The sequence below is a fragment of the Melospiza melodia genome, chromosome 3 (genome assembly GCF_035770615.1).
Source record: "Melospiza melodia melodia isolate bMelMel2 chromosome 3, bMelMel2.pri, whole genome shotgun sequence".
Classification (NCBI taxonomy): Eukaryota; Metazoa; Chordata; class Aves; order Passeriformes; family Passerellidae; genus Melospiza; species Melospiza melodia.
In genome coordinates this window covers 47,985,415-48,008,383 of record NC_086196.1, presented here as the reverse complement: position 1 = coordinate 48,008,383, position 22,969 = coordinate 47,985,415, and the positions used below count along the sequence as shown (strand labels likewise).

Genomic DNA, 22,969 nt, shown 5'->3' with positions numbered 1-22,969 from the left:
GATACTCATGTTTCACATAATGTTGAGTTTACCCTAAAGAAACAGTGCAGATTTCTACATTCCTGTACAGTGACTGACAGTGAGAGCTACCCTGGGCCATGTTAGATTCTACAGGCATAATTCCTTTTTTCTGGAAAATAAGTTATTATACACAGAAACCTAAGACCATAACTATTGAAGTTATGTCTACAGTGCAAGACTTGACTATGGCTGCAAACTTCACTTACTGAAAGGCATGGTATCTAGGAATACTCTCCAAAATTAACACCCCTAACAGCTCTTGCTTGAACCTAAGGAGTTTCTAAATCAGAAAAAAAAAAACCAAAAAAACCTCCAAAAGGACTGAGAGTATTCTTTGCAGCTGAAATAAAGCTGTCCAATAATATACTTCTATTTTTGGTCACTTACCTATACAGGAATTCTGTCTATACACATAAGCCCATTCACTGCTATCTAGAAATTTATTTGGGCAATCTTAGCAGATTGAAGGGGATGTATTCTTGCAACTCTTTCCCACCATAAACCCCTAAGACAAATATTTCAAAATTATTAGTACACAGATGAAGACTACGTCACTGAAGATGGGAAGCAAGGAGCACTGTTATTCTGATTAATGAGTTTCAAACTCATTTAACAAATCAAACTACATCAATGTGAGCTGAGAACAGTTTAAAATCCACACAGGATTTTTAGTAACTGTCCATTGAAGCAATAAACAAGCCACCAGAAAGTTTCTTCAGGTAAGAGGTAATGGAAAGTATCTAACTTTTATTTCAAAAATATACATTTACACAGAGCTGGAAAAAGCTGGTTTGCCATATATGAATACATTCACATCAGTTCAATTTTTCTGATCCAAGTCCAAAAATCTGCTTTTTTTTTTCAGACTGATTAAGACAAATTGCAAGTTCCATACAAAAGAAAGAAAAAAAAAGAAAAAAAAAGAAATTATCCGGATGACAAGTACTTAACTGGTTCTGGATACATTTCAAATCCAAACTAACTGATATGAACATAAGGCAGAAGACAAGGACTGACTGATTCCAGAAACATTCAGGGATGTGCTCTTCTGCCCCATGGCAAAACCCTGGAACACTGGAATGCTAAAGACTGATATCAGGATGGCTGAATTCCAGACCAAATATTTGTAAAAAAAGTCAAGGGCATACCTGACTTTTTTTTAAAACATCTCTTAAATATTTGGGCACAGACCACCAAACAGATGGAGCAGGAGACAAAAATCAGTACATCACGAAATTCTAGTCAAGTGAAAAAGATGGCACAGAAATTCCCATGTCTCCAATCTGATGGATGCAAAATCTGAAAAGTAAAAACACCTCCTCCTAGAAAAAGAGAAAACCCTTTCGTATATCAAAGCTAAGGTAGCTATTAGAGCTGCCAATTTCTGTTCAAGATTACAGGATTGAAGATGAGATCAAAAATAAAGCCTGGCTGAAGTGAACTCAGGTTATGTTAAACTAAGCTAAGTTACCCAAGAGCTTGAAAAAATAGTGAGCTGAAAAATTGCTGCTACTGGATGCAAGAATCCAAGGAATGAACAAAAGAGCTGATAAAACCATGCTTAGGATTTAGAGCTTTGTATTACACAAAAGTAAATGAAAGTTCATAGAGGACCTGGAAAGAACTGGATAAGAAGTGATGATATCATTAAACAGAGGTCTAGGAGATAAAGAAATTTCTAAGCAAGCAGGAGAAACTCAGGTTTTTGCATGTCGGAATCTAAGGCATTTACCTACATCCTTGCCTGAAACCAGGTTTACAGTATTGTTATATGCAAGGCTGGATAAGCAGCTGCTGTCCTATCGCTCATGATACAAATGTGTCGTGGCTAAGGTTTATGAAGAGATGCTCTGCAGCACCTCAAAGCTGTAACCAAATCACCTTGGCATCACTGGGATAGCACTACAGAAATCTATCCATGTGACTTCACCACCATCATCACCACCACAGGGAACAACTTCTGCACCAGCCAGGGCAGACAGACTTGTAAACCTGCTCCACTCACAACACGCTGCTTTCACTGACAGCAGTGACAAATAGTGCCCTGCCCATCAGTCCTCAAGGCCTCAAATACACAGACAGAGACCTGCTATTTTGTGCTCATGGTTTTTATGGAGAAATTATCTGTTCTAATTTCAGATGCATTACTCTGTACTTCTTACTGTGAACAATTTTGGGTTTCTTTTTTATGTGACAGCTTTACAGAAAATGAAAACTGATCATCCCAGCAGTAGCAGCATGAGAGGAGGTCCTGACAAGCTGCAGACCCACAGCTCCTCCACACCAATATCAAGCAAGGGCAAAGCTGCTCAGGAGCACTATGAGGAAGGGAGCCATTGCCTGGCCACAGCAGCTGGGACCCATTTGTTTCCCAGTCACCTCTGAGGAACACATTCCTTTTTCGTCTCCAAGTGTCCAAGTCACACAGCACACACAGGTATCATCGTCTTGCAAAGAGTTTGTGCCTGCCCTGGTGACAGTCTGTCATTTATTTTAGTTGTGTGAAAGTGCACATTTGGCCACGTAAAAAACACCCCAGGTTGCCAGGTGAGCAGTGTGCAGCCACTCCCCAGAACATGTCATGTGCTTCTGAGCAAGGTCTGTGACGGGACATCACAGCAGCCTGACACCTGACCCAACCCACACCCTCACTGTTCACACAGGACTACAGATGTGTCCATCCTCTTTTTGGTGCTATGTGCATTTTAGCCAGGAGAGAGAAATATTTCTGGTCATGTGATGGCAAAGGCACTGCAATATCACTCAGAAAGAGTGACAGGGCCAGATGAACCTGTTGGACATGCCAGACATTGTCTGCAGGTCACAGGATGAACTCTCAACTGAGAATACTGTATAATAATTTTCCTCTGGCAACTTACCTGAATAAAAACCCATGAGAATTATTAAGTTAAACTGGAAAGTTAAACTTATGTTAAATAATGCATTTATACCACAGCTGCTTTTCCATACAGGGTCTCAGTTGGTCTTGTACAACATAATTCAACAAAATCAGCAAAAATCAGTCTGGACAAGGCACAGGCTTCAGCACAGGCCTGTTAGTCTCAGTTTTCAGAGCTTATATTCACAGGCTGAAAGGTACCATGAGTACTTACACTGTTCTGTGAACATACCACAAAACAATTCCTACTTCCTATTTTTCTAAAACTGAAGTTCTAGAGCAAACAATTAATCACTATGAATTTGCTATTCAAAATGAATTTCAAAATCTGAGTACAACTAAATCAAACTATTGTATGTATATATAGCTTATGGTCAAAAAAAGAACAAGAAAAACTCACTTAAGAACACAGGTTAATTATAAAATAAAAATTGGTTTTATTTTAATAAAAAAGGACACTAATAGGGTAAATTAATTATTCTTCCAATTAACTTCTTCAGGAGTAATATATTTCCTTTCAGAATAATTAATGTACAGAGAGAAAGTGGGTTAGACTATTTCACCCTGCAAGAATATAACTGGAACACAAGAACCACTTAGGGAAGGAGAGAATCAAGCCGGATACCACTGGAATGTTCTTCAGGCTGGGCATTTGATGTGAGCAATTGTTCACCAGTAAATAGCACAAAATCACTTAGAGATCCATTCTCCTCTGCAATATATTTCAGGAAATAGAACTCTTGGTAGTTACACCTGCTGAGCTATAAGATGTTCTGCCAATAAATAGAGTTGACATTTGAGGATGCTACATTTCAGCCAAAACAACATGCTTTGCAACCCAGAAGTCCTCTGCCAAATAGAATCTATCATGTTTCCCTGCCCTGAAAAATTTTGATTATGGTGATTTTTATTTTTTTTTTGACCTCCATAAATATTGAAAATTTTTCACTGTTGGTTTTGGCAAACTGATCAAAATGAATAGAGTAAAATAAGAATAAAAAAAAAGAGCTATGAAGTGCAAGTATGGAAGAGATATTCCTTCTAGCTTAAAGAAAAACATGTTACCAACTGTTGTGCAAACACCTCAGTGAAACATACTACAACATTTGCTCAGTTTTGAGTTAAACTTTACAATTTCTAGCACACCAAAAGTTAAAATCTTCACATTGATTAAGACCATAAATTGCTGCTCACTACTTATCAAAAACAGCTTGAGTTATTTACAGGGGTATTAGACCACCTTTCACAGTGTGCCCTATTCAGGATCAGATTAAGCCCATTCCTACTCTTCCTCCATCAATCAAATAATCATTCTCTTGCAACATTAAAGAAATCAGCTCAAAATAGAAATCTCTGGACCTGACTGAAGAACAAGGAGGTTCAACACAAGTGTTTATTTCATAACTTCTAGAAGAAAAAATGTATGAAATTTCAAGCACCCCAGTAGACTGAGATTATGAGCTGAAGCAAGAGGAATCATCTTTACATGCTTTAAATTAACCTTCTCAGAAGTGCCTTTACTGGAACAGTGCCATTAAAATTCAATTAACTCTAACTTCTGTGTGAACAGAAACTCTGAACTTAATATTAGTAATTTACAACAGATATCTTGTAAATCTTTCACAGCACTCAACTTCAGGGTAGCATTAAAAGCATATTTCTAAGCAGTTTGAAGCCTAATCCACAAGGAGATTGCTTATCTACAAAGCCACCTGCATGCTGTAATTTAAAGAATTATGCTGAGAAAAGAGTATGTAGACTATTTTAAGTGGCTTTTTTCCCCTACTGTTTACAAAAACCATTTTTGAAGTATCCATAACACAACTTCCCTACCCTCAACTAGTGAATTGCCATCTGCTAATCTTAGGAAGAAAAAAGAAAAAAAAAAAAAAAAGGAAAAAACAACAAAAAAAATTTAATTCCCCAGGTATTAGCCTATATAACAGTAATTTAACTCCTGCCTTCCATGCAGCTCTTTTCATTTTTATCATCGTTTCTCATCCCCATTATCCATTTTCTCCTTCTGTCCATCCTTAAGAAATGTCTCCTTCTCCAGCTGCCAGTTTCTGAATTGTTAATACAGCCAGAAAACAGCAGTATGGGGACTGGCTACTTTTGCAGGAAACTGCACAAGCAGCAGTTAAACTTCTAGCATCAATCACACAGCTGGGTCAGCTCTGACCAACACAACTGATAAAGTGGGTGAGCCAGGTGACAGGAGATTCCTTGGGAGAACACCACAGGTTCAAAGACATTTAATTTCAAGTGTCTTAACACAGCAGCTGAGTTGCTGTAATTTATTTTGTAAGGACTCAAGCTGCCAAATGTGTTTAACACATTTTACCTTACTGTTGGGAGTGGTCAAGAACACACAGCCAGCTCTGATCATCTGCAGGAAATCATTAAGGCATTATAATTGTCCTTTGATTTAAGGCTTCTATTGAAAATTTCAAGTAAAAATTATTGAAAGCCAGTATAGAAATGGTGATGTTCCTAAAAGAATTCCCTTAAAGGAACACCTGACTGCCCCTCTCATCTGTGTAAATTGCCAGCCTGGGTGCTGGCATGATACAGCCTTGGCAGCTGCAGAAGCTCATATTGGGTTCTCTGTGTGTGCTGTGCATGTGCCACCACAAAGCTTCCTCTGACACGTGCACACAAGATGTCAAGGGCAGCCTGTTAGCCACAGCACATCCTGCTGCACCCCTGCATGGACACTGACAGCATCCCGCTCTCCATGAAACACTGCCAAAAGGCTGGCCCCTTACAGGATAAATTTTCTTACAAGTCTAACATGAAATACTGGTCTTGTTGTGTTCACCGGGAATTTTACAGCTGACTTGAAGGCAGAAAAAATTTCACTGCCATTTTTAAATGTCCCATGCAGAGGACATAGGCACTACACATTAAAATAAAAAATAACAATAATTCTAAAAATGCTTTAGATTGAATATTGCCCAAAACTGGGCACCACTGGCAAGGGACCCAGTTCTATGCCAGCACAGAAAGTTGTGGCACACCTGCATCCTGAGCACCATACACAACTGACTCTCCACATGTGAAGTTAACAGCAGAGCAAGGGAAGGCACAGAGCAGGGTGAGTAACTTGGCTGCCTCTGAGAAAGCAGCTGCTTTACAGGGAGACACAAGAAAGGCTGGGACTCTTCAGTTTAAAGACACGGCTGAGGGGCATATATCTGATGCCTGCAAAACTATAATGGCAGCAGATGAAAAGAATGCAGACCAGGTTTTCCACAAATCCTACAATACAAGGCATCAGAAAGACGTGGTGAAATTAGCATATCAGCTTAAAACCAATGAAGGACAGCATTGCTTGGCACAGAGTCTAGAATTTCACAGTGAACATCTAGAATTTGCTGGCACAAAGCTGTGGACTCAGAGAGGACCAACACATTCAGGAAGGGACTTGACAAATTCACAGACACCAAATTATTAGCACACTCTCCAGCATCCCTAGTGTAACAATTGTGGGATATTAGGGAAAAAAGTGGCAAAATCAGTGATCTGGCTAGAATTAAATTCCTAAATTGCATTTCCCTGTAGATGCAGACACATTACTTAGATGGTCCACTGGTTGCTCAACATTTAAGTTCTTAGGCATATTGTTATGAAGCAACAGCAAAAACCTTACCGGGAATTATGAGCAAATTTGGTCTGGCTATGCAGGTCAACAGAGACTGCAGCTTTCTAAGTCAAGGCTGCTGTTTATGTTCGCAGAGAAAATTCAGTAGATCATTTCACACTGATACATATAAGAGGCAAATAATGACAGGTACTAGATACAAATTTACTTAAGAATTTCTGCTACAGTTTTGGTCTATTTCAGTGTAACTAACATGCAGAAATTGAAGCATGGCTTGCAAAGCTTCTTTTGGTAAGTAACGACAATGTAGGACCAAACAATACTAGTCTCCCTAGATTACATCAATTTCCAGCTTGAAATTTGAATTGTTCCAGTGCTGTTTTTCTGGCTTACCTTCACTGCACTGAAGCAGAAGGCATAGAGGACAATCAGAACAACAAAGCTCCGGGAAATGCTGTACAATGCAGACACAAACCCAGCAGCAGCTGAAATAGAGACATGTGGTAAGTGGGAAGAAAGAGGAACTTTATTTGTGACCCAAACTAAGATGACAGTGTAGATGCATCTCAGTCTTCCCAGCTACGTAAGCTATAATGAAAAACAAACAAAAAAAAAACCACTACCACCAAAAAATCTCGATGCTTCATCTCTCAAGGGCCTTCTTTAATCTGACTGAAATAATACAAAAAATGTATCACACATCAAGATTCTTGTCAATATGCCTTTCTGTGGAAAATGCAAACTTTTTTTCTAGATGTTAACAGAAAAAAAAAGTTAAATATTTTCTTTTTTAATAAATATAGTAAAGATTCACATCACATATGGCAGGGAAGAGCTCTTTGATATCAACCATAATGTGCAACCTATAGTTTTAAAAACTTGTATACAACTTTTCAAAAGCAAAAAGAAATCTAATCGAGTGGGCCTTATAAGTGTTCACCTCACTGTGAGATGAATTGTATTAGCTGTTTGAACTTTAAAATGCACTGTGCTATGTAACATGCAATAATATATTCTAGTTTTAGGTTGTAAGCCCAGAAAGATGGCAGATGGCTACTTACCAGAACCACCAAAAAGCAACATATCTATTTGTTCCAAAAGATATATGCAGAAGGTATTGATTTGAGGGAAAAGTCCAAGAAGAGAAATTGCAGGAAAGCAATATAAAAACACTAAGGAAAAAAAGAAAAAGTATTTTAGAACACAGCCATACATCCAATGTATGGAAAATAAAGAAATATGCATGACAGCAGAATAAGAAATTGCTGCAATAAATTCTGAGGATTATTCAAGTGAGCATACCTTAACCTTACCAGCAATGATTACACTTTCCTCCTCATGTATTCAAAATAAATAATGCCATTTTACACGTAAGAAACTAAAACTCAGAGTTAGCCTTAAGATTGATTTTGGATAAAAATAGTGGCAGAAAAAAGAGCCTTGCATAGCCTCCTTACTGTTTCTCAAACACTTTCAAGCTTAATATTTGTTCCTTTCAAAGTAGAGAAATTTTAATTTGCAGACTTTGGAACTTCTTCCTTGAATCTGAGATAGCTCAAGAACAGCTACAACAATTAAATAAAAACAAACAAAAAAATAAATTAATGGCTAAGATCTGAAATGTCTTGGCTATCACAGTATTCTTCCTCTCCCAGCAATCAAGAGCAGACACTTATAGCAGCCCCTAAAAATGAGAGAAACCTATAGTGAAGCTTCCCCCAGTATTCCACCTGCTTCCAGCAGAATGGACTTTAACTTCACAGTAGTGAAAGAACATTAAAAACAGGAAAGAAACTCAGGGGTAAGATCCAGTCTTATAGCTTTATATACTCTCTTTCTGAACAGAAATGCTAATTTTAATGCTACTTTTAATGGCAAGGAAAAGCAAGAGTCATAATTCAGGTAATCATGCTGCTAGTCTTAAGTCCTGCTTACTTCCAGCAGTCCTCCTCCCCATTAATTCACTCTCAGTTCCACCACAGAAAATGCTAAGCAAGGCTGCCTAGCAATGCATCTAAACAGATACGTGACCCCAGTGTAAATGTTCAAGAATACACACACATAATCACATTAATCAACGTTTCTCATATTGTTAATCATATTCTTACTGCTTCATTGTACTAGTACCACAATGCTCTGCATGGCAGAGGGTGTGTCAGCCACTCTTCCTTGTAAACAAGTCTGTCTTTGTTACTTTAGATCCTAGGAAGACTGCAGTTTCCTCCTATGCATTCTCATAAAAAAGCAAATTAAACAAAGCACTGGTATTATTAGATTTATTCCCCATTCCTCCAGTCAGATTTTTGAGAAGGGAACAAAAGGATTTGTGTTCTTTGCTGAATGCTAATTTCACATCTGCCAGCTCATCTTACTAAGGCATCTTGCACTAAAAGGAAACAACACACCAAGTTTGATCTGACAGCTTTTATCTTCACCATATTATACACTGCTGCTACCTAATACTGTAAATCTTGCTGAGAAAGCCCAACACAGGAGAGAAAAAGACATGTTCAAGTGCTAAACACAGACAGCACTCACTTAAGTATACTTGGATTCACAATGCACCTTCAGCACTACTTCCCACTACTGGCACACATCATCCATCAGTAAGAAAATGAGGAAATGCTGTTTTCTCAGTGTTTTACATAAAACCGCCAATATTAAATTATTCCTCTTCTATTACTCTGCACATTTTTAGATATTCTACCAAGTCATGCAAAGCCAAGGAAGGACCACTCTTGAAGACAGGCAGTGGTACAAAAGAAAACTGTTCAGCAGGCCATGTGGACCCAAAACCACACTGCTGAAAATGTTTTAACTATCCCCAAAACACACTGCTGAAACTCGCACGAGATATTGTTTCTTGGGCAAAGGACCTGCAAAACTGCCAGAACTCATCTTATACTACAGACTTACAGCCCAAATGACTGCCTCTGCTGTAGCAACCTCAGAAAAAGTGGAATAAGAGCAATGGAAGGAAGGATGAGATTAAAGAGTTGACAGTACACCAAGATATTCAGAGACAAACGTAAACAAGGAGGGAAAAGTTAGTTGACTATAAAACTGTCCTCGCCTCACCCACTCTCTATTAATACCTTGAACAACTCTAGCAACTTCTTTAGCTAAGGCAGCTTAGTTTATCTCATCTTGCACCAAGGAGCATACAGGACAGAAAAATAAACAGTTGTCACCTACAAAAAGATTGCACTTAGAAGCAGCAGATTCCCTTTTGGGAAGCAATAAAAGTAACTGATTAATCCTTTGGAATTGCATTATGAATTCCAGAAAGAATTTCTTTAAGCATCACACATTTTCATAGAGACTCACAACCCCTTTAAAAGCTGGACCACTAAGAGATCATTGTGCAAGCTGCTGCTTTTAACACTGCAGTTTTCCTCTAAACAAGCACATATCACATAATGAGAATGAGGGAAATAATGAGTGAGAGGGAAGCACAAATTATGACTTTGGAAAAATTGTGTCTTTGGAGCAATGCAGAACAGCAACATCACATTGCAAACATTTTAGACATTTAGAAAAAAAATTATTAAAAAAAAAAGTATATATCTGAGTAGTAAAACATGGGTTTTTTCACAAGGAAAAATAAAAGGCATTATTTCAGTGAGAAATAGTCTTTCTTTTCTCCCCCTCTTGAACATGGGAGAGCATAACATCCACAGGCTTTCTTCCCTTGACAGAAGCTCAGTCACTGTTAAAAGGAGCAGGCAGAGGACTCACTATCAAAAAATTACGTCACCTTCTGATTCTTAAGTCTTCTGAGATATCTGTGAAATAGTTTCATTTACCTGTGGAATGTTTAAATAATTTCATCACAAGAACTATCATATGTAAAATGCATAACTACTTTTGTCACTAACCACACCTGTAGGTCCCAGTGACTGAGGTTGGTTGTCTGTGCCCTTACTTGCACTTCATATGTTAAGCTAGCAAAAATGTTAACTGAAATAAGGAATTCATGATGAAAACCACAGTCAGAATTAAAGTAATGAGCCTCCAACTAATAGAAATTTAAATCAATAGCAGAATCATCACCAATTTAAAATAAAACAGAAGCAGATCATAAGCAGACTGAAAATAAATGAACGTGTTAAAAACCATGTTTCATAAGTAATTAGGTTACACATCTAACAAATCTGCAATTATTTCTTTTATGACCTTGCTTCAAGACTTTTATCAGAATATGATATGCAGCATCACACTAGCTCTTTGGTACATTCTATGATTTACATGGCTTTTGCTTTCTACCATAATAAGCACCTGAAAGGCTTTTCCTCTCCTTGGTACTTAAAACACAGAGTCAAAAGTTCTTTGATTTCCAAACATATCAACTCCAAATACCATAATAAATTCTGATTAAAATATAAACTAAAGAGTCACCTTATGATGATAGAACAATAAAAAGATATAAAAAATACCTAGCAAATAGGCAGAACTACAAGAGAGCAGTAAGACTTTATTGGTATTCGGAGTCACCAACTTCCCTCATTATTTTATAGCCCAAACAAAATACTTCTATACCTTCATTACCTACGAGAATCTACACTAAAAGTGCAGCAAGATGCCATAGGATGCCAGACTGCCGTGGCTTACAGAGGTCACTGCACTGTGAACAAGAGCAAGGATTCACAGCAGCCAGAAGTTAGGGCTCCCATAGAGAAAAAGCAAGGAATAGCCAAAGCACATCACCAAGACACCATGGCAAAACAAGAACAGGGACAAGCAAAGGGAAAGGGTTTCTTCTCTCTTTCTCATTTAACACATGCCAGCTGGGGAGATGAGCCTGTATTTCCTCTCTCCCCCACCCCCTCCTGCTTCAAGAACATGCTCTGCCATCTCTTTTGAGACCAGCCAAAATTAACACATTTATAACCACACTTTGTTTTCTTATGCTGGTTGCTATAGTTTTTCATTTATCTCTATCCCAAGTGTCATCTAGAATTCTTGTTGAATTATTTATCAGCATTTTTACTGCTCACCTTTGACAGACAGAGAAAATAAGATGTAAGGAGAAACTTAAATGAGACCAAAGGAAAGTAATGAAAGAAGCTAATTAAAATAAGTGAGATGCATGCAGCTCTTCACATTCCCCTGTTTCTGGTGAGAAGAATTGGGAGCCATAGTACCCTTGTTAAGGACCAGGAAGCTTTCCTAAAAATAGTATACCTTTCAGGCAGTAAGTCTGACCTGGGTATGGCAAAAAGCAAGTACAACAAGCAAGTCACAGGTGAACAAAGACCTCAAAGGTTACACACTATACCACAAAAATGGTTTTTTTCTGCTACACTATGGTCTCCTGGTTCTAAATTCACAAACCACCAGACCATCTTTGGTACACTACAACACAGCTTTCTGGGACATTTTCACAACTTTTATAATAAACCTCACATTCCCTATTTTGTCCCTTAACAGTGTTGCACTATACATGGGAGTGCAGTCCAGCACTTGTATCCGTGGCTCAGCTGGTGGAACATCACATTTATAGATTTTAAGTGTGGTGTGCAACAGGAAGAAGTGTCCTGACAGAATAGGGTAATGTCAGCTGTGGCCACTCCAAATCAATGCCAAGGGATCACCACACCTGTCTTGGGGCAATATCTGAATGCCCTCAGCAACCTCAGAACATGATTCTAGAAGGAAACAGGTTGAAAGAGCTACTGCAGAGTGGCTGCTCCACACTAACTGGTCATACGGACAGTATGATTAAACTAAACCAAGATAAAGCACTTCCTTGGTGATCAGAAGATTAATGTCCATCTGAGGAATTGGCATGGATTAGCTTCCAGGCATTAAATTTAAATCTCAAGTTATTCTGCAGTAACTGCTCCACACAGACAAGCCATTACACAGATGAACAGCATTTCACAGATGATTTTTGCTAATAACATCAGCGACTTTTAGTTTTCTATGGAGACATTTCTATGAGCCTCATTTCATTAAGAACTCCTTTTACAGGAGGGAAGGTTGCCAGCTGCCCCTGCCTCATCTTAAGTCATTCCAAATGTTTCTATCAATTTGATTTCAGGTTGTGCCTCATAACTTGCATTAGATTGTCAGCATGGGAAAACAAAGACTCACACTTAATTCCTTTTTGCAGTCCTAGGAAAAACATTGACTCACCTATTACATGGTCTCTGGCTGACTGGAGAGACCTGGGTGAGAAGAGCTTCAGGCCATACATTGTATAAACAGGAGGATTTGTGTCTTTAGATCCAGCATCTAGCAGCAAAATAAGGCCACACAATATACAAAAATATACAGGTCTGCTGTAGATTATGATTTTATTGTGTCCCTGGAAGAAAAACCAAAAAGTTAGACTTTCATATTCATTCTTCTACTGCATGCACTGCATTAACTTGGAGAGAGGGTCAGGAGTCAGACAAAATATTTCAATTACTTATACATAATAATTAGTAATAAAAATGTGACAAAGTATTTAATCTTCTTCCAGAGGAGACTTTCAAAAGACACAATGAGCAGTTAAGATTGACTCCAGCAACCATTTATGCTTTTGAAAAACTTACCCTTCTGGACCTTTTAAAACTTACTAATTCCAGGAGTTGCCATTTTTTGTGGAGAAAGAAACCTCAATCTGTGTGCATCTTTCTTCTCAGTAGAAAAATATTTTTTTTCTGTATTTCTTTTACTTCAATGAACATCTGCTTCAGGTGTTTTTTTTTTGTTTTTTTTTTTTTTTTTACTTTATGAAATTTAAAATTAATTTAATTTTTAATTGACTCCTGGGAATAAAAACTATAATAGAGCATATGCCTGGTACAGTGTGAGGCATGGGGATGGATTTTTCTTCATGAATTTAATTTTTTTGTTTCTTTGAACCACTTAACAGCAAATCAGCATGCCTTCTGAAAGAGGTGACACTCATCAGCAGTTTCTGGTCTGCTTCTTATGAAGCACTTTGAAATTATGATCCAAAGGAAATAGGATGTGGAAGGAACCTCGTCTGATGCCTTTCATACAAATCTCTCACACAATTGATTCCCACTAATCCTACAAAACACTTTTGTGGGGCTGCAGGCCAGGGAACCCAACAGACACTTAAGAAGAACCTTAATAGCTCTCCTGGTAGCAAGCTTAAGGGTAACTAAGACATTTTAAACACTCATGAGTCAAAAGTTTCCTAGAGTGTGAAAAGCCAGAATCAAAGTGACAAGAATCCAAGTTTGACTCGCTTAAAGCTGCCATGCAACTGTTCTTATTTGAAAAACGTAATTTAAGTGAGTATAATAAAAGATCATGTCTTTTTTTGAGTCTACTTACTGACTTGAAACTGTGGCTGAGTTTGTTTGGCTGCCAGCCAAGCTTGCATGTTAGATTGCTATTAACTGATCTGTACTCTCTTTTGGGATCAATCAGTTAACAAGGTGGCAGATTACAGGGAACTGGTGGGCTTACATCGTGCCTCACATCCATGGAATATGAATCAAGTCAGGGACATAAATCCTTGCTCTTTAATCAATTTCAATTTTACTACTTCTTTTTTTTTATTTTTTAATTGGACACATGTCCACAAAAGAATCCGTGGAGAATTACAAAGATAATGATACGACTTTAAAAAATAAAAATAATTTAAGCTATTATTTTCTGGCCTTTTTTAAACTTCAGTTCATTTATGTAAAATATGAGCTGTGCCTTAGGAAAAGAGACCAATAAATATGCACCTAAACAATTGCTTTATGTTTTATATGCTGACATTCACTCTAGGCTGTTTTATGGTGATTACACTCTGTTACATTCTTGTCTTACGTCTTGACCTATGGAAGCCAGTTTTATCTTTGCACAGTGATTATTTGAAGGCAGCTGGGTAAGACAGAGTTGATGACTACAAGCCCAGAGGTTTAACTCCACACACCTTGCAGTCACATGCAGAACACTGACATACTCAATTAGGATTACAGTGCATATTTAACTCTTACTTCTAAAGAAGTCTATGGTGTGCTGGGGGAAGAGCTGGCTGAAGGGTGGGCACAGCTCAAAGAGCTGCACTGAAAGAGGCCACATCTGGCAGGACCCATCAGCAGTGAAGTTCTTCAGGACTGAGTTCTTGCACCATTTAGCAAGTTTGCAAAGATACCAACCCCAGAGGTGCTGCTGACTCTGTTGAGGGTCAGGCAGCTTTGTAGAGGAAACTAGAGAGACTGGAATGCTGGGCAGTGATTAATGAGATGCAATGCTAGGTCCTGCTCCTAGGATGAAGGAATGCTGGGCCCAAGTGTAAATTGTGAGATGAGTGGCTGGAAAGCAGCCCTGCAGAAAGGGGCCAAGGGGTGCTGCTCACCAGCAGGTTCAATGTGAGTCTGCTGTGAGTGCCACCAGCCAGGAGGGAAAAGTGTATCTGGAGTGCATCAAACACAGCCACATGAGCTGGTCAAGAGATGATTATCCTGCTGTACACAGCACTGGTACAGCCCCGCCTTGAGTGCTGTGTGTTTTGGGCCTCACCATTTAAAAAGGATTTGAAGGCATCCACAGGAGAGCAACAAAGCTGGTGAAATTGTTGGAAGGAATGTCCTATAAGGAGCAGTTAAGGATTTTGGGCTTGGGTAGTTTGGAAAGGACAAGGCTGAGGAGCAACTTCATTGCTCCCTACAGGTTCCTGAGGAGAGGAAGTGGAGAAGGTGCTGCTGCCTCCTGTCCCATCCAGTGACAGGATATGTGGGAATGGCTCTAAGCTGCATCAGGCAGGAGTATTCCTTTTGAAAAGGTGTCAAACACAGGAACAGGCTTCCTAGAGAGGTGGTTGATGCCCCAAGCCTGTCAGTGTTTAGAGGAAGCATTTGGACAATGCTCTTAACAACTTGTTCTGACTTTTGGTCAGCCCTGAAGTGGTCAGGCAGTGGCACTGGATGATCATTGTAGGTCACTTCTATCTTAGTTAGAATAGAACAGACTAATACAATCACTCTTACCATGCTAACTATAGTAATGACACTTATGATTAAGGAAGCAGATTCCAGAGGCTTTCTGAAAGCTGAAAAATGTGAACAAATACTACCTTCCCTGTTTTTCAGGTGGTGCTGGTGGATAATGAGACAGAACTTGAAATCTTTCTAGAACCTTATCAACAGAAGCAAAGCAATGAAGCAGCAATGCACTCAGAAGGGCAGGGCCTGCACAGCTCCTGCACTACTTGGGCTGTGCTCAAGCTGAATGAGCTTCCTAGAGCACAGCAAATACTCCAGTCCCCACATCTGGGGAACATGCAACACAACACAAGAAAGAGGAACTGCTGCCAGTGTTAATGTGGTATTTCACTGTCATTTACATGCTCCATGTGAGGGGCATTATTTGGGACAGGACTGGTTTGAGGGGCAACAGTTGACACCTTCTGGGAAAGAGAAGATCACTTCCCAAAAGTCACTGCCAGGGTATAGACATGAAACTTAATTTTTTAAGGTTTTAGAAAGAAACAAACAGAAAAATAGGAGCAAAGCTCTCCTGTACCTGCCACTGACAGACAAAGCTAAGCAGCCCTTCACCAAAATGGGCAGCACAACTTGTTTAACAAGCTCTTTTAGATATTAAGGGTTCATTTTGTTTTACTAAGCAAGCTCACCAGATTTTGACACGCAAAACTGATTTAGTCTTGGTGAAATGACTCCACTCTGCATTCTTGTTTAGAAAAATTTAAATAATGAAGCAGAATTCATTTTATATTTTACATCTCATTTGTTAAACAATCTTGTTTTTTCTTCACTGATAAAAATGTCAGTGAAAGCTTTTCCCTTCCCACAGTCTGCTAAAAAAGTCACTTTTTTCATGTCCATGTTTCTCATTAATATGTTTCAGATACACATTCACATCTTACCAACTTAGCAGTGATGCATTTCATATTTCTAAAACAATGTTAAGACTTTCAACAAGGAGTATTTTCACAAACACTTCAATTTACTACAACAGTAGTTTTGACTGCAAAGCAGTTTGATAGAAAAGTTTTAGAAATATCGAATGGATTTTTTTTGTTTGTGGGTGCACATATGTAAAAGGAGAAAGACAGAAGGCTTTTTTATATAAAGAAGTGTGCATGTGCTCAGTTCTACAGAAAAGCTTACAGGGACAAATTACAAATACTTTATAAGTGCCTTATGGGATTTAGGAAACTGCCTGTGGTAGCTACACAACTGAGTTAGCTATCTGCTTTGGGACATAACAGGACTGAGACAATGAATATATGTAAGAGATTCCCTAAATCTTGTTAAGAGCATGACTGCAATCTTTCAAGCTCAAATACCTTTGTAAGCCTGAGCTAGATGCTGAGCTTTGCAGGTGTCTTATGAGGTGCTTAGAGACAAGCTCTCCTGATCCTTCTATAGAGCCATTTACTAAATGTAAAACCTTGCTTAAGGTTTTTCTAAAATCTTTGAGTGCACATGACAAGGATCTCTTGGATCTCTGAATTTTAATACCCTGTAGTCACCAGCAGGTTGCTTGTATCAGGTCACTAACAAAATATAACACACTTTGGAATGGACTTGATTTTCTTCTCTCCACCACTCCAGTGAGGAGGCTGCTCCCAAATTTCACCATCCCAGAACCACATACCCCTGTGTAAACAGCACTTAAAGGCCCCCAGCTCCCAGTGGACCAGAACTGGAAAGGCTAAAACTCCAGCTGATAGGAAAATTGGACTCCCATCTTATAGCAGACACCAGTACTAAACCTGCAGCAACAATAAAAGCTCTTTCCTCAACAGCAGCAAGTGAACACATTGACACGCAGAGGGAGTTTGGAACAAAAGCTTATGGCATCTCTAGGCACTGTGTTTTCTGAACTCAGTGGATGCTATTTTAAAGCAGTCTTTCAAAATGCTACAGGCTAGAGATGAAAAAGTCACATTAAACAGAAACAAACTCTGCACATGATAGAGGGAAGAAGTTTGGAACCTCCTTGGCAGCCGTGGATAACATAAGGCATAGTGGCTACTCATGGATCCATGAACAGAACTTAATGCACTGTGCAGATCTGAGGCTCATAATGGTTTGTTTCAAACTCAAAAAAATCTCATCTGCATTTTCATTCATGGGTGTGATACTGATCATTCTTCAATCACTCTGCTGTTCTGCATCCTTACATTAACATCAAGAGACATTATTGTCTTCAAATTTAATGTAGTCACATGAATTATGAAGCAGTACATGGTATTTCTTCTTGCCTACTCATTCTCCTGTTTCTGAGGTGCTTAGTAGCTCAAGCAAGCCTTTACAAATACCTGTTGTGTTAAAAAGTTATAATGTAGAAATTGCTAATCTTCTATTTTAGCATGACAACATCTCTACCTTTAAAACCCTTAGTGGAAAAGCTTTCTAAATTTTATTTCTATTGTAGTTTGTATGGTGAACAATAAGTTTGCAAGAGGGTATCCCTAATAAAGTTTTAGGAAAGAAAAGGAATATGGGAATACACCTATTGTTACTTTGTTCCATTGCTGCATGACTTACAGAATACAATACAGCAAATAACACTTGTAATAGTACTGTGAGAACCTGAAATTCAGACCTGGATTCTGCACCAAAAAAAAAGTTCTGTTTAAACCCTACCTTATGTTTAACATTACAAAACATATGGGCTGGATAGGTTCATAATGAAGTTTTGACTAAACTGTTTGCCGCCCACTTTAAACAAACGTACACACACAATGTCTGATTAAGTGCAAACTACTTGATTACAGTTCACATTATTATATCTAGACAGATGCCATTTGGGCTGACAAATTATATTATTTTACTCACAACATCTCCCAGCTTTTCACTATGATTGGACTATTTCTCTAATGTATTGAAAATATTACCCTACATTGGGTAAGTTGCTGTTTATTACCTTTCTCTACTTTTTATGCAGACAGGTATTTCCTATGAATGCATTATAACCAAAACCACCATAACTTCACCCCTAAATAGTTGCCATGAAAGAGAAACTGAGAGTCTTCTGAAATCCAGTTAGTGAAGTGTACAGTATACATATATAAAAAACATCAATTTCAAGTTCAGCCTGTACTTCTAGCCTCTAAACTGACAAAAATAATTGCACCCTGCCAAAGGGAGCTGATCTAACAGACCTGAAGTTTTCAACATGTCATTTTTGAAATTTGAGGGAAGAGAGGGCAACCTCAAAAATATTCAAAGAGCTAAATAAGAAACATAAGCAACTAGCACCCAATGTAAAAGAAAGGAAAAGGCATTATGGCCATGGAAATGTCTTCCAAGATCCACAAATCAAAAATGCTGAGATACCATGATAGGTTGAGTGATAAGATTGAAGTTGTAGGATGATGCCTCTAGAGGAGTCCTATAAGGACAGACTTGTGTAAAGAACTGGTTCTCTGCAAGGTGGTTGACACCATCAGAGTTCAATTTCTTAGACATATCCAATAAGAAAATCCATAGCAATCAGCAAGGATCCTTACATCCTGCATTCACCCAAAGATTCACCAATTTCTTCAGGATCCAAGCACAGAAACTCTGACCATATTGTAAAAAAGGGAAAACACCTGTGCCATTCAATGAGCTAATAATACTTTTAATAAATAATTTTTCAGTAGCAGATTTAAAAAATAAAAAGATCAATCCCCAGTCTCAAAGAAAAAAAAAATACAAAAGAATCCCAACTGAGCAACGACTGAGCTGCTAGTCTGGAAGTTCTGCTCTTTTCTGCCTGTTTCTAAAGGAAAGCAAAGAAAAGGTTTGTGTGATGTCACAGGATCAAACATCAGTAAGATAGTCCAGATGAATATTCACTACACATATTAACTTAAAGAAAAAGCACTTTTTTAATAGCAGTGATGAATTCAAATAGCTTAAAAATAATTAAACCTAGTACAAAGTCTTGAAATCACAGATGTATTTTTCTTTTTCATAAATCAGCTAGAACAGCAAACAGCTAATACCTGTATTTCACTGAACAGCCAGCTGTTTCACAGTACACAAGAGATAACGAGGAGAAAGACTTGTTTTACTGACTGAGACTTACATGTATGGGTGAAGCAGGATCAGGCTGAACACTCTAAAAACAAAACAGAAAAAAACATGTTTGCTTACAGGATGTTTTCTTTGTAGAAGTTAGAAGAGAATTCAGCAATTGGCTATGAACTTGAGTCCTACCTTGAGGAGAGAATACTGGCAGCTGGCCATTACAAGACAGAACAACAGAACCCAAATGTCTTTACAGAAGCCTTGGTTCAGAGTCAGGAATCCAAGAAGTGAAACAAGAACTACTAGAAGGACAGCAAACACATTTTCCTTTATATCTTCTGTCCTATGTGAATAAAAGTGTTGGAGAAGTACAAATATTTGTAGATTCATTAGAGCAAGGCAGGTGCATTTGTAGCTGGTATGAGCAGTGAGTGCTACAACCATCAGAGTTCATTGGATCCCATAACTACATTTCCACGTTCAACAGTATTTGATCCCCATGCCAAAAACCTTTCCCAAAATGATAGCTAAAACGTTACAGGAAAAAAAAGCCATATGCACTGAAGTCTAACATCCCTTCCCATCTCACTTTCCAATTAGAATCCCACAATGGAGATGATTTTAGTGTAGAAAAGTGTATGCTTATAAAAGCAAAAACAAACAAAACAAAAAAACCCCAACACATGAACAACTACAAATAACATCAAATACCCAAACACTTTTAAATGAGGAAATAAGGCATTCCATTAATGAAAAATATACATCTGACAGCAAAGAACTGGATGAAAGACCAAATTTGTCATCTGATGCTTTATTTGTTTTATCTATTCTGTTAGAACACTGAAGCTGAGATAAAAAACAGTGTCAATATTCAGGCTGCAACAAAAGAGCTTATCAGCAGAAAAGATTTCCATGCAATTGAAACATAGAGATAAAACACTACAGATAAATAAATATCTGCTCTGGACTTGAAACTCCCTGACATGTAGCCTGATTTCTGCATCAGGTAAAACTGCCATCTGAAATTCCTGCTGTGGAGTCCATGCTAACCCATATGGCACAGCACCACCAACAGAAGCAGAGACAAATAAACTAGAACTGGAACAGATGCAGCAGCTCAAAAAAAAAAAAAAGTCTTCACCTGAATACCATTCTATAAATCATTTTCTTTTTTTAAACATTGGAGTACTTGGTTTACAATACCCTGGGACCCTTCTACTACTGATTTTCTCATCAAAAATCATTGGATCTGTAAGTCAAATTACAGACTAGTCTACAAGCCTGGCACTCACATGAATCAAAGTCTCTACCTGAAGACAAAGGGTAGCAAGAATCACTGAAACCAATCCTGAACTTCAACTTAAAGCAAAAACACATCTATCTACTCAACATCTATCTGTTCAACCTGAATTTTCTTTCTCTAGTGATCAGCACTGCTCTCTGGACAGTAGGATTAACACTACCTAGATCAGTTTAAAAAAAACAAGCTTACCTGTCCAACAGTGCCAACAAGGTGAGACGGTCATACCAGACTTTAATCCACCTGCCAGGGAATATAACAAATCTGTAAAACTGCCTGTTCAGCTTCCTTTGTGCTGAAGAGCATGAAGAATCCTCAGGGTCCTGGCTGGGCTGCTATAAAAACAAACAAGAAATACACAAAACTCTCTCACACAGCTGCCAGCAAAACAGGAGTCCAAAAGGCCAAATTTACATGAAGTATCAGATTATTATTTTTTTTTTTTTTACTAAAAGCAGTAGTGGGAGCATATTGGCATATTTATTTTCTTAATTTTAAATTGGAAACAAAAATATCACATCAGCTTAATTGTTGCAGATGAAACAGAAGATAGATTAATTATGGAGCTCAATAGTGACAATATGCTTTAAAAAGTAATACTAAATATTAATTTAAAAAGTAATCATTGTCTAGTCCAGATCCAGTACATGTCTAAAGTTTCTTTTAGAAGATTTTCCCATGTATCAGGCTAATTACAGCACAACACAAAAACATGACAGGACAAATCTTTCTTTTTAAATTAAAAAAAAAATGAAGCCCTAAAGTCTAGAGGTGTGACTTATCAAGTTTTCTTCCAGACCACAGCTTTGTTTATCTTTCCAGAGATGCTTTGAATACCACATCAGGTGTGCCTCCTCAAGAACAGCAAGAGGAGGAAAAAAAATTGCAAACAAGCACAAATAGCATAAACAGCACTAATTTAAGTGTCTCTAATCATACCATCATAATCATAAATCCACCCTTTTGAATATTGCTTTTGCCAGATTCTAAGGCTTTTTCCAACTCTTCTCTACAACTCCCCTCCAACTATCTGCAGACCATCAGCCAAGCCTGCAAAGCTAGACAACAGATGAAAAAAATCTCTGCAAAGCGGTGATTGTTTTTTACAAAGTATATTATTACTGATATTATGGAGGGGAAATAATCAATAATTTTTCTTCCAAGAAGAAGAAATTGAGGTTTCAAATTACTGTGAATTCCAGTGGTTTTCTATCTCCTCCTGGGCAACCTTTTACCCACCCCTCCTTAAAGATAATTAATCAACAAATATACTTATTATGGAACTCTAGGCAATGTCTACATTAGAGTTATCTATGTTAGATTAACATTCCTAGTCAGGGAAGGGGATTTCTGTGTGAAGGAATTCATTTTAGAATCATAACTGTTAGCAAAGCAAAGTTTTTTAAACAACCTGTCCACCTGCAAAAAGGAATTCTTACGTTTTTTTTCTCAGAATATTGGAAAAATTTCTAATCTTCCCTTTCCAGGAAAAGGAGTTTTACATAGAGTTTACACATGACAATGTATTACTGTGCATCAGCTGGGAAACAGCTCAGATACCCTCAATCTGCTGGCAAACATGAGGTGAAACAGGCTAGCATAAGCCTTGAGAAAGAAATTCAAGTTGAGGCATTTTATCTCATGCCTCCAACTGACTAAAAGTGTACAGCCATGCAGAGCCAGGGAGTTCAATTGCTAGTAGTGCAGGACAATCCCTTATGCTTCTGAGCATTGAGATGTGCAAGGGGTTGCTGGGCTTTTTGGCATTCTTTCCTTTATTAACAATTCTGAGTGAATAAAAAGCCATGAGACCAACTGCAATCCTTTCACTATGCTGACTTTAAAATCCAGAAGTTTATGTAGTCCAAATTTTAATATTTTTATTACTACTTTAAAAAGTAACTTAAACATGGGGTCAGGCTATTTTTAAAGAAAAAAACCACGTTTTAAAATATTACAGTTGCTAATACTGGCACAGTTTTGTTTCTCTTGGGTCCTGTTACCCAACAGAAAGTAAAGCAAAACTCAGACTGCTGCAGTCATTAACATCACACATCTAATGTAGATTGCTCACCATAACTAGATAAAAAAAATCAAAACAGTGGCAGAGAGTTCATTAAAAACACTCGAGGATTTGATCATTGAGTCCCCAGTACAGCCTAACGTGCCTTCAGCTGAGTGCATAACTGAACATTTTGGCT

General features: G+C 38.0%; 1 protein-coding gene across 1 annotated transcript in view; it reads right to left on the bottom strand.

Moving 5' to 3' along the window:
• Nucleotides 1–22,969, bottom strand: part of PCNX2 (pecanex 2) — a 151,802-nt gene that overhangs the window by 92,585 nt on the left and 36,248 nt on the right. Inside the window, exons 10-15 of the mRNA XM_063151627.1 lie at nucleotides 20,961–21,103; nucleotides 19,658–19,811; nucleotides 19,527–19,559; nucleotides 12,663–12,834; nucleotides 7,586–7,696; nucleotides 6,918–7,009 (exon numbers count right to left, since the gene is read on the bottom strand). Coding sequence (XP_063007697.1) covers nucleotides 6,918–7,009; nucleotides 7,586–7,696; nucleotides 12,663–12,834; nucleotides 19,527–19,559; nucleotides 19,658–19,811; nucleotides 20,961–21,103 — 705 coding nt within the window. The remainder of the gene's footprint in view (nucleotides 1–6,917; nucleotides 7,010–7,585; nucleotides 7,697–12,662; nucleotides 12,835–19,526; nucleotides 19,560–19,657; nucleotides 19,812–20,960; nucleotides 21,104–22,969) is intronic.